The sequence below is a fragment of the Monomorium pharaonis genome, chromosome 2, assembly GCF_013373865.1.
Source record: "Monomorium pharaonis isolate MP-MQ-018 chromosome 2, ASM1337386v2, whole genome shotgun sequence".
In the NCBI taxonomy this organism is placed as follows: domain Eukaryota; kingdom Metazoa; phylum Arthropoda; class Insecta; order Hymenoptera; family Formicidae; genus Monomorium; species Monomorium pharaonis.
In genome coordinates, this window is record NC_050468.1 from 19,607,814 (window position 1) to 19,620,593 (window position 12,780).

Consider the following 12,780-nt stretch of genomic DNA (forward strand, 5'->3'; position numbering starts at 1 on the left):
CACATATCTTATCAAATGATTTCTATAGCGAAAAGATTTAACTGAACAAGCACCTTTCATAACATATATTTCTTTAACAAAATATATGGATATATCTCTTCAGAATCTTGAAACCCTTTGTGCCACATTGCATGTGACGAACATTACGTCTTGTTTCAATTTAAATGATCTTTTAATTGTCACTTTATATTTAGCATAGAATGTCGAATTTTTCGCATTAATCCTTTCTATAATAATCGAATAATTCTTTTAAAACAAACAGTAATGCTACTTCTGCGAAATGTGTGACATGTTCGATTGTTATAGATTTTGGTAGTAACTTGTACTTGTTCTGCATCAATTGCTCAATCACATCTTCCTGTCTTAATCTACCTTTCTCTTCAGTAATGTCTTATCTATTTCAGATTAGCACAACGGGTTTCATTATCTAGCTAGCAATTGGTTCATACTAATGCAGTAATGTTATTTGTTTCTGTTGCCCCTCTAGTCCAAGCACCTAATTTTCCCGAACTCGAGGGCCTGGGTAGGTTCATACAGTATTAGCTTGCTCTTCTCCTTGTGTCGCGAATTCCCAATTCTTCAGTTGCCTCTTTCGTACGTCTTACGTTTGTGAACGTAATATATTTTTGTCTATTACTGGATTTTGTTTATGAATCTTACTGTCATGATTTGCGCAACTTACGGGCGATCATACACTGTATCACTGTAATGGTTATTTCCATTTCATCACCATTTCTTGCTGCACATATATTTTGTCAAACTCTTCTACAATATCTGTGTAATATGTATATACTGTTCATATACTCACGATTCTATACTCTCGTATTCTGCTATCGTTATTCCTTTTTACACAATAATTCCTACTCTGACACTCTCTACTATCACTTTTTTGTGGTAATGTGCTTGCCTCGTTTTCCAATTTTATTCGTGTTTTCAATCTATTTATGTATTTACGTGTGATTTTTCGCAATTCTTAAAGAATTTTAGAAGAAATACAATCTTATATATTTATAAATACATACGAGCTTCTTATCGCAACAAGATTTCTTTATTATGATGAAAATCATGATTCATATTGCCTGGATTCGCGAATTCTATATCGGAAAGATAAATCGATTGTTAAACTCTCTTATTAGTGGGCGTATCTGTGATCTCTATTGATAAATATTTTCCGCATTACGCAGAATTGATCCCAAGACCCGCTCGTTCTTGCGAGGACCCACCGTTGTACCTGAGGCTACGAACAGGAAGACCCAAGGACAAGAAAATACCACGATCAACGCCAATTATGAGCTACGGCAAAAAGAAGCTGCGTCCCGAATACTGGTTCAGCGTACCGCGCAACAGGTAATTGTTTCTCACATTGCTATCTTTCGCAACTTCTTATTCCTTGAGTTGTTGCAATTTGATAAAATATAAAATACGAATTAATCAGGTTTGAAATTTCGCCATTATATTTAAATTCTTCTAAATAGTGCATTATTTGCAGTAGCTATTTTACCAAAACAATACAGTGAACTTTGCGCTCTTACAATTAGATGATACAGAAATTCAAAACTACGCAATATCATGTTTGGACCTTTCAGATGAATTAATTATAGAAACATTTTTTCGATTAAATTGTTTGTTCACGTTCAAAAAAAAATTGCGATTTTATCAAATTTATAAATAATTTGATGATTGATGGAGTAACACTTTCGATATTATGACTTTTTGTGCTCTTCGTTTTTCGCTTCGCGTTTTATTTTTGGTGCGTTCGAACACAAGAACCGGAATTTTTAGATATTCGTGCATTCCTGAAATTTTATACATCAGTATCTTGTTCTTTTTTTTTTAACGACGACTAACGAGACTGTCGTCGGGAAACAAGTTATAGGCGCCATGTTGTCCGCGATAACTCAATCACTTGATCGCACGCGAATAAATTTTCGACGGTGACGTTTTTCGAGGTAGAAAACACCGGTAAATTTCCTTTGGACGAAACCGTCCGCTGCGTTATTTTGGTGTATACCGTTCGGTTTACGCATATCTCTCGACGAAAGAACGGCACCCAGTACGCATTACGGCTGGACACACATGCTTCGTCACAAGACACGCAAAATAGATTTTCGCCAGAATTTCTATTTATACGCTCACTGATGCTGGGTCGATCAAGGTTTACTGCGCGTCGGCCGCCAGTGTTTTTCTTCGCACATGCATTTAAAGATCATTGGAATAATGAAATAATGAATACTCGCACGTTTAATATATAAATTTGATACACTAAATCTAAAGTGACGAGAGTATGCTACAACTTTTTGAGAAGTAACGCATAACTTTTAGGATCATGCTGAAACCACTTATTTTGTTTTTTAATCATTATAGAATATTACTGTGGATGAATTTTCATTCAAATTTAATATAGTTTTTATAATTAAAATTTTTATTGCTAAAAATAATTTAATTAAATATTTTACATTAAAAAAGTCTTAATTATTCTAACACCTTGCAATTCATAATGTTAGACTGATAAAAAGCGTAATAAAAATGCTTAATTGTGAGGGTGAATTTTCACCTACGGTAATTTTAATGTAAGAAAAATATGAGTAGTGTACCAATAAATATTCCAGAAATAATCTATTATATTTGTTTCGTATCTTATAAAGTGAATGTCTTAGTTAAAAAAAAAAGAAAGAGAGATGTGTCTCGCTTTGAAGATTGTTGGTTAATTAAGATAATGATCCTAATTCTCAGAACTTTGAATCCATCGTCCACATATATCGTGATATCATACAAATCTTCGTTGACAGCTTTTTTTAAGTGCCTCTTGTTTACAAATATCATTGCCTGCTTCTTAGTATCGCGATTTTATCGGACAATCTATAATTAAGATTGGTTTGAATATTCGTCTAGATCTAGATTAAGATTTATCAAGAGCGACCTCATTTTATCATATCAGTCTGGATTCTCAGTAAAATTCTTATATCATCAGATCAATTACAAATTGTTAAAAATAGTACCCTTGTTAATGCCCGCAAGTGTTACAAAAATAAATTCGATACGTATCTATATCGGCAAGATAAGCTCCTCTTTTTTGCGTGTTTAATATATTTTAAAACATATAGAGGATACATACATTTTATTATCTTCTTCTTAATTTATAAATTTTTTATTAGACTATTGGTTTAAACTAAAATATCATAAGCAAAGATTTTTTTGCAATAAAAAATTTAAATTTGATGGCATAAAAATGCTAAATATTTATTTATTTTTGTTTATTATTGTTGCATTTATATTACACACAAAAATTGCTTTTTGTGTGTAACATAAAGATTCGTAAGTGTTTCCATTTCGTTATAGAAATAAGAGATTTTAGTTTGGAATAAGATAAGTTTTCTCGATAGGCACATTGTGCAAATATTGAATTGACGAAAACTTCACAATAATTACGTTAAGATGATACGTCATAACGCAATAGTTTTGTCAGAATAAAATTTCAATTAATAGGTATTTGTCAAAAATTGGACAAAATTTAAGGTATTAATATTTTATTTTAAATATATTTTAAATATATTTTAAAAATAATTATTTTAAAACCCATTTAATTTTTAATTTAAATGTTATCATGCTGAATGTAATATTTTATGTCCAATAGTACATGGATATCTGAGTTATATCTCTAAATGTTTTATACAGAATATAAAAAATTTTAATTATTGAACAATTTCTTTCCTAATTTTGCAAATGTACCACTATAATTCACATTGTTGTAATTTTGTGGAAATATTTTAAAATTAATTGCGCAAAGTTATCAATATTTTACAAAAGGTTAATATGTCTTTTTTGTAAATATACCTAGACAATTGCAGATTATAATATATTTATGATTTCGTCATTAATAAATGTTTTCCTCTGTCGGGGTTACGAATAAAATTCGACGATGATGCAAGCTGAAGATAAAAGTTACTGGAATGACATGAGAAACAGAGTGATGGATTAATAAAGATTTAATATTTTTATTGTGCAAGATATATACGTGTGTGTGACATTTTTCGTTCGCGCTCATTGCAGTAACGACACCGACTGATCATGAATTAAATTGAAAGTTCATTTTGCGTCGCGCTATTTCAGCGAAGTATTATTCCTCGCGCTGACTGCGGAGAGGAAAAAAAGTAATAATTTTATAGGTTTTGTATCTCGGAAAATATGACGGGATCGCGCCGAGAACTCTCTGAGCTTATTGGATTTCGCATTGTTTGCAGGGGAGAAAAATCGCGACGAGCTTTCGCTGGTGCGTAAAAAAAAAAGCCGAAGCGACACGGCGCCGACAATGTTCCGCGCGTATACGCAACAAAAGTGCAGGTGCACCGAGCGGCGAATCAGCGGCACGTGACACGACTGACACGTCCCGCGAGTCGCCTGTCGACGTTCGCGACGTACATACGTATATCCGTTGGTTGGCTACTTTTCCGGCCGTTTCTCTACTTCGCGTACGAGACGCGTGTTCGGAGTGTCGCGCATCCTCCGCGCGTGTTCCGCGCGGGAGGAGAGATAATGAATTGCCGTACGTGTCGCGCGTACTGAAATGAAATAGCCGCATCTCGCGGCGAGAGGAATTGTCAAACCGAGGAAGGTTAGAATCGAAGGCGCCGATCTTACGCAACCACGGACTCTCGAGAGTCCGATAAACTCCGATAAACTCGGAGCGGATCGGAGCTGACTGGCTGGCGCGCGCGCGCCCGCCCGCGCGTGCTCGTCGCACATACGACACGAACGCCGCGAAGATGAATCGGGCGGTGAGCGCGGTCGGCGGTATGCTGAACTTTATTTACGACCGCCACGTGAGAGAAGCGTTGACAAACGTAATGCCCTTCATGCATCGCAGGTAAAATGTGGCGCGCGACGCGACGACGGTGCGCGCATTTTTTTTTGCGCGCGCGCGCAGTTGCGACGCAATTACAAGTCGCGCGAAACGCGTTACTAGGCATTGTTAAATTTCGTTTGTAAAGTCTCTTATGCAGTTTTAAACTGAAATCTTTCGAACCAACTCCCCATAGGTTCTATCAAAATCTTTATTGTTGCCTGTGATAATTAATACAGATAAATTTTCCTTTTGATTGACGGCAAGTTAGGTAAAATAAATTACAATATTTTGATCTTAACTTTAGGTTCTTTTCAAGTAAAATGTAAATTTAAAAAATGAAGAAGTCGTAAATTTGTAGTTTAATATATGTTTCTTATGTCAATAAGTCATTAAGGTGCGTTATTTTGATAGTCAACTTATTAAAATATTAAAGAAAAGTAACCTTGATATAAGCCCACTTTTTAAAATATTGAAGAAAAGTATAAGAATTTATTAAACGTCCGCACCAAAAGGATGTCAATATGTAACTGTAGTAAATTCTTACTTTTCTTTAATATTTTAATAAATTGACTATCAATTACGCATCTTCATGTTTTATTGACATAAGAGACATATATTGAATCATATATTTGCTAGTTATATTAACGCTAGTTATATTGACTTATTATGTTTCTGACGACTTCTATATTGTTTGTTTTCTTTTTAATTTACATTACTTGAAAAGAAGCTAAATTTAAAGTCAAAACATTGTATGTAGTTTATTTATTTTATAAAACCTGCCAGTTGATCGACTAAAAAAAATTGACCTGCGTCATATTTTTACTTACTCTTGAATCTTTTATATCTAGCCCAAATTTTTTACGGTTCTAGGTTTTTTAAAAATGTAGAAATTCAAGGTTATTTCAACGTTTTTACTACAACGTTTTTACTACATTACCAGAAAAACTTGTTTAATTCAAATATTAAAATTTTTATTTATTATTTATTTAATAAAAATTGAAATTTGAGAGTGTATGATACAGACTTGTTCTTTGATAAAAAAAATTGTAACGCGCAATAAAAGCGTTATACATAGACATAAATATCGAATTTTAATCTTTTATTTCACTCTATTTTTAGATATAATAATTCCAATTCCAATAATTATTCCAATAATTTAATCTTTAGCTTGCATTATTGTTGTAAATTTTATTTACAAAATTTCTTATTTAATTTTAAATTTAAATCTCTGAGATTAAAAGCTACATTATTTTTCTTTGCACAATTTATTTTTGGATTAATATTTTGATTGAAAAAATAATACGAATAAAGATGTCATATGTATGCAACTCGTGTAGTAAAAAAATATTAAATTAAATATTAAAAGTATTAAATTTTAATTCGTCATGTCGATTGATTTTTATATCCAATAATTTTATTTTTTGTTTACATTGTCGTTAAACTTTTGTATCTAATATTACATTAAAATCTTCAAAAATAAGAGCGATAAAATTTTCTTTGCACAATTTATTTTTTTCAATATGAAAATTATTTTTCGGTCGAAACAAGAGTAATACAAATAAAAAATTCCATGTGTATGTTTCACATGGTAAGCAAAAATATTAAATTTTTAATCCGTAATATCAATCTGTTTTTAGATTACTTTAATAATTTAAGCTTCAGTTTTTACATTTTATATAATCGTTAAATTTTGTTTACAAACTTACTTTTATCTAATTTCACAAATTAAAATTTTTTAAAATCAAGAGTTATAAAATCATTTTACTTTATATAATTTATTTTTAGATTAACATTTATGAAAAAATAACGCGAATAAAAAGCATCACATATACATCTTGTGTAATAGCAAAATATTAAATATTGAGTATTAAATTTTTATTCGTCATATTGATTTGTTTTTATATTTAATAATTTTATCATTAGTTTACACTGTTAAATTCTGTTTTACTTATAAACTCTTAGTTTTAAATTAAAATGTTTAAAAATAAAAACTATAAAATTATTTTTTGGACGATATTAATAAGAATTATTTTTATAACATATCAATATGGAATTTTTCGGAATAGATTCCGATCGAAATTATTAAATTATTTTCTAGATTTCTATTCTGTTTTCTAGGGAAAAATAACTTAGATCGGAATCCATTTTGAACGATCCTATAATACATAGTCGAAACAAATGTACTGCGACTAAAAATGTCACGGTATGTTTCTCGCATGGTAGGAAAAATACTAAATTTTAATCCGTGATGTAGATTTGTTTTTAGATCACGCTAATAACTTTATCTTCAGCTCTTACATTATCGTTGAATTTTGTTTACAACTCTTATCTAATTTTAAATTAAAATTTTTAATAACTAAGAGTTATCTTTTTTTGTACAATTTATTCATAGATTTGATATGAAAAAATATTCTTTGATTAAAAAAAATTGCAAATGTAACACGAATCAAAAATGTTACACATGTATGTCAAGTAGTAAAAATATTAAATTTTAATCGATTGTGTCTATCTGTTTTTAGATCACTCCAATAACTTTATCACTCCAATAATATCTTTAGCTTACATCATCGTTATGTGTGTAAATTTTATTTATGAATTATCATTTTTTATACTATCAGTTTCAAATTAAAAATCTCTCATCTCTACAACGATAATATTACAAATATATTTGTTTTCTTTTACACAGAAAGAATATAATAATATAGATGAATTGATAATATTAACGTTGCATTTATATAGCAACATTTCCATATAAAATGCATCGAGCTCTAAATCGGAATTTTCTGCAGTCAAAAAATCATTTTACTCATAATATTTAATACTGATAAATAAGCTAATAACGAATATTGGAACTAGGAAGATTTTTTTTTAAGGCCTGCACCGCCGCCGGACAGTGATGTAATCGAGGATGTTTTTTATTGTCTATTTTGTTTCCTCTCTTTGCAGAGTGGACGATCTGTATAGGTTCATTCATGCGTGGGTGCCGAGCCTCTATGGCGAGCTGGATGAGAACTACTGGCGGGAACGCGGTTACATCCTGTCCGATACTGACACTGACCTGTCGCCGGAACTGTCGCCCCATGAGAGCGGCGACGGCGCGGATTCCACGGAGGAGAGTAAAACTCGCGACGGGCAAGGTGATGATATCAGCGAGTTGACAAGGGAATCCTGGGAGGTGAGTACCGCGACTGCCAATGCGCGACGGGATACGTTATCGAGTGTCCCGTTGCTCCTTTCTAGCATCTAAACAGAGATTTTGTCAAACAAAGTTGCCATTGGAGGAAGTTGAAGAATCTTAAAACGTCTCTCCTCGATAAGCAAATAAGAAGAGTTTCACTTTGCCGAGTGACTTTAAATTTTATTTGTTACTATTGTTTGCAACTTGAGATGCTCTCCATTTCAACGGAAATTCGAGTCCCGCGTTATTGACGGAAGTACTCGACGCGAAAGATATCGAAGTTGTGTGACCGTCCACGATCTTCATTTGAAATTCTTGCAGAAAGATCGACTTCGAATTCGATGCGGTTGAAATCGTTGCGGTTTCGAATTCTGCAATATCGTTCAATATGTTGAAGAGAAAGAGATTGCTGTGTGCTTTTCGTATATGGCCTGAAATCGCATCGATCTCTTTTTCTGTAACTTTTTTTACGGGAACATTCGTACATTTCGCTGATAACCCGATCCTCGTGTCGACCGGTTATCAAACAGCGCCAGCCGAGATACGCTAGATGTTTCGCGAAATCACAGCCGATCGGTCGTTATCGTTGGTAACATCAAAGGCCACTTTATTCCGGTGCTCGTTGTTGTCGCGTTGTTGTCCATCAAACGCAGTTTCGGCCGTTGTTGATTTTCGACACGAGGATCGCGCGTGATACTTCAACGATGCCGCGTTACCGACGATATTTGCTAAACCCGGCCGATTCTATTGGCCGACAGCTGATCAAGGCCCCCTACGTAAAGCTGTACAGCATCCTGAAGACCTCGAGCACGTCGGCCGATTCCGAGCAGATCCAGGATTCGGAGGTACCGATCACTCCGCCCACCTCCCCGGTGATCGATGATAAAACTCTGTCATTAGGCACCCTAATTGCTGCTCGATGTTGAACAATGCACCTTTTTAGATAACACCGCCGCACCCTAGACCTTGTTAGACGCACCGTCGGGTGCACCTCGACGTTGCGGCCGTGCCTATCTCGTGTTTGGTGTCTCCTTTTTTTCGTCCCTTTTTTTTTTTTAAAGCCGAACTCTTTCAATTCGCTTTTGTCCGCTTCGATGTCGGTTACCACTCGGCGTTTAGCTCTCGTGAAATAGTCTGAGAATATTCCTATCTCTCACTGTTTACGCACCCTTGTTGTCTCATTCACGTTCTCGTCCAATGATTCACGGGCAATACGTACAGAGTATTATAAATATATATGTACACGAGGGATTTCGTTTACAACAATGACCGGCTTCTAATATTTTGGATTTTATTCGCGTTAGGTTTATCTTCCGGTTCTCTTGTCCCGGACGAGTCGCACATCGCTGCCGAAAACAGATTGCATGCACCTGTTTCCCTCCTGGTCGTAGAATACACACTCTCGTCTAGAATCTAGATGGATGTGCAGCATGCACTTGTTCGATACTCTTCTCAACTCGCGCATGCATAATGTTTTTATCGCATCAACATTATCGTCTCTCTCATTTTCTTCTCTTCATATATATCATATTTATATATTTCACGATACGTTTTCGCTCATAGTTTCTCGCAGATTTTTATCACGCTGCGCGCAACTGAAAGTATCTGCATTTTTCCATGTTTAGTCGATTTTTTACGATGCGGCTCTATGTAAATCGAGGTACGCCGAAGACGATAAAGATTATCGATTCCAAGGTAAAATGGTAATTGTGATAGGTGGCATCGCGTCGTGCGTTCAACGGATTCGAAGCACAGAAACGCAATAGCAATCGGTTGGGCATAAAAGACCGGAAAAGCTATTTTCTTCGACTGTTTATGTTTTCTTCAAGAAAATAATCTGATGGTAATCACTCTCTGCATTGTTAAAGATTATTTAATAACACTGCCTTATGATATATGAACTAAAGTTTCTAACTTGTTTACTTATTTTAAAATCAGATTAGGATATTTACGCGCGTAATAAGTGCTGTGTTATACCTTGCATGATGGAAGCATGCAATTATGTAAACCAATTTGTGTCAAGAGTCATACTCTATGAACTAGTCAGCGGTTGCATAATATCGATAAATTATTAATGAGAATTGACACAGTCGGTGTAAATTGACACAAATGTAGATAACATTTTTTAGGAGAATATTTTTGTCTACTCGATTGTTTGTAACTTACAAGCAAATTTTTCTTTCTTTTTTTCCGATTCTTTATGATGTACCATGTGTAATGTGTTAATTTAAAAAAACTATATATAAGTGTTATTCTTTAAATAGCAATCAGTGTATATTCATTAATTTGCAGTGGCATACTTATAACTGTGATAATCAGTGAATATTCATCATTTTTCAGTGATTTTGACTTAAGAATCAGTACATTATCACTGAAAAATCATATATTTATTTCATTGATTGATAACACATGACTATATTTGATTTAGGCATAAAACTGTATCGGACCAGATTTCTTATATTATGTTTTTTGAATTGCTGAACACATTTCCTTCTTTAGTTTTGCTCTATCACGTCAAGATTTTGAGAAAATCAGAATGGTCTAAAATACCCCTAAAAATTTACCCCTAACTTTGAAACACCAAAAAACCTATAAAAAATATAAAAAAATATACAACAATTGTTTTTGGATGAATGTAAATAATGGTTTTATATTTTTTATTATAGGTTTTTTGGTGTTTCAAAGTTAGGGGTAAGTTTTTAGGGGTATTTAAGCCATTCCATCTGATTTTCTCAAAATCCTGACATGATAGAGCAAAACTAAAGAAGGAAACGTGTTCAGCGACCCAAAAAAACAGAAGACCTGGTCCGATACCAGTTTTATGCCTAAATCAAATGTAGTCCTGTGTAATCGATAAATGATTATAAGTATATCCCTGAAAGTGAGTGTATTTTTACTTTTGTCGTTTTTATCGATGTTTACTGATTGTAATTTAGAGAGTATGACTAATTATATTCGATTAGAGAATGCATACTTTTATATAAAAATTCATAACTTACTTATTTTGAAATAAAAGTGATTTAAAAAAAAATATTTTAATGTAATCTTTTTTAACTTTATTTTTAAGATTTACATTTTGAATTACAAAAATAAAAATCATTTTAATATTATCTATTTAAAAATTTAAGTTATTCAGTAACCTAAAAATGGAATATTTTAAAATGTGCACAAATAGGTATAAAGATATTATTAAAAGTATTACATTTTTAATATGCATTTTTTTATTAACACAGTTACAAAAATTTAAATCTAATTACAAGAAATTTTTGAATATTACTTTCAATGCAAATATGATAGTGATGTTTCTCGCTCAAAATTATCGCTTAAATTTTAATTTTTTTCAATAGTTTGTGAATTTTAATATAAACGAGGTCTGGTTAAAAATAAAGTTAATAAAAAAATATTTTAGTTGCTGAAAAAACATTGCATACACGAAAGACACCTTGAATCTTTCATTATGTTTTACGTTCTGAACGAAGAATACGCATGAACCGAGACCGGCAACGCACTTAAGCCATTTCTTAAATTCCAAACTTTTGGGGGAAATAATGATTATTTTATTCAAATCTTTTTTTGTTTTTGATATTTCAAAGAAAAGAAATGAGCCAGACAAAATTCCTAAGTTGTGCAAATATTAGTATAGACACAGGTATACACCTCAAGATGCGTAAGATAAATGAAAAATGCTTCACTCTTTGTTTTTGAATGTGAAGTATGATTTCTAAGAGAAGAAAGCGTTAAATCAATTTTCACTATGAATGGAATTCATGAATCTTCGAAATGTGTTATTTATACAGAAGTAGCTAAACTTTTGAGAAATTGATAAAAATCATTATTAATAAAAAAAAACATTAATAAATGTATTACAATCAGCATATGATTATTTAGGACTGAAATATTTTTGTTCTCAAAAACTTCGCGATTTGACCGTCAAAAATAAACGACAGGATGCCAAGCTTCGCGTATGATTTTGCTTATTTTTAGATGCTCGCGCAGCCGTTTATCGTAAAGCCAAGTCTAATTTGCCATTTAAAAACGACGAGGACTCAAATTTTGCTTAACTACTGTTATATTCACGTAGTGAATTGTCGGAATAGCGATATACCGTGTGACAAATTTTCCGAAGAAATGCTTTAAAAATTGTATTAATTTTAATGATTTACTAGTGAACGTTCGCAAGATAATTCAAATGAAAATAATTACATTGAATCATTTTCAGAATTAATTAATAACAATAATTTTTTCTGAACAAAGACAAAATGAAGAAGAGTGCTCCAAATAAGGTTCAACAAAGTAAACACGCCTCAAGCAACCCTAAAAATAATTATATTAGCGACTATATAGCTTAAAAACCATAAAATAACATGTTTGCCAAAATTGCAATTTTTTGTTCTATGAAAAGCCTTGAAAGGATTGATAACAATTTAGTATTTTCTATGAATTGTCGAAATTAACGTCGATTTGAGTCCAGCCGAATTCTTCCAGGCGAAGAAGATGAATCGCGTACATTTGAGAGCATTGATGGGGAAGAAGTAAAGAATACAAGAAATTTTTAGAACGAAATTTTTAGATAGAGAGCCACGTGCTGCGCAACTGAGGATGCGCAATCGTGAGGAAAGCATCTGCCGAAGCATATGCGTCACTCGTTTTCTTCTCCCCTCCCTCTCGCTCTTCATCACTTGTATATGAACGTATTAGATTTATTCTGAAAGCTCCAGTGCGGGTTCAGCCCTCGTGAAGTAAAGTTCAGTTATCAAAT

The 12,780-nt window shown here is 32.8% G+C and overlaps 1 protein-coding gene across 6 annotated transcripts in view; it reads left to right on the plus strand.

Moving 5' to 3' along the window:
- The window catches only part of LOC105833636 (oxidation resistance protein 1), a gene marked incomplete at its 5' end in the record, with an annotated part of 63,047 nt that overhangs the window by 34,604 nt on the left and 15,663 nt on the right, over window positions 1–12,780 (plus strand). For 4 of the 6 annotated variants that reach the window (XM_012675498.3, XM_012675503.3, XM_012675502.3 and 1 more), the window contains 3 exon segments: window positions 1,185–1,347; window positions 7,790–8,018; window positions 8,780–8,866. In XM_012675498.3, the coding sequence (XP_012530952.1) occupies window positions 1,185–1,347; window positions 7,790–8,018; window positions 8,780–8,866 (479 nt within the window). 6 annotated transcript variants of the gene reach the window in all.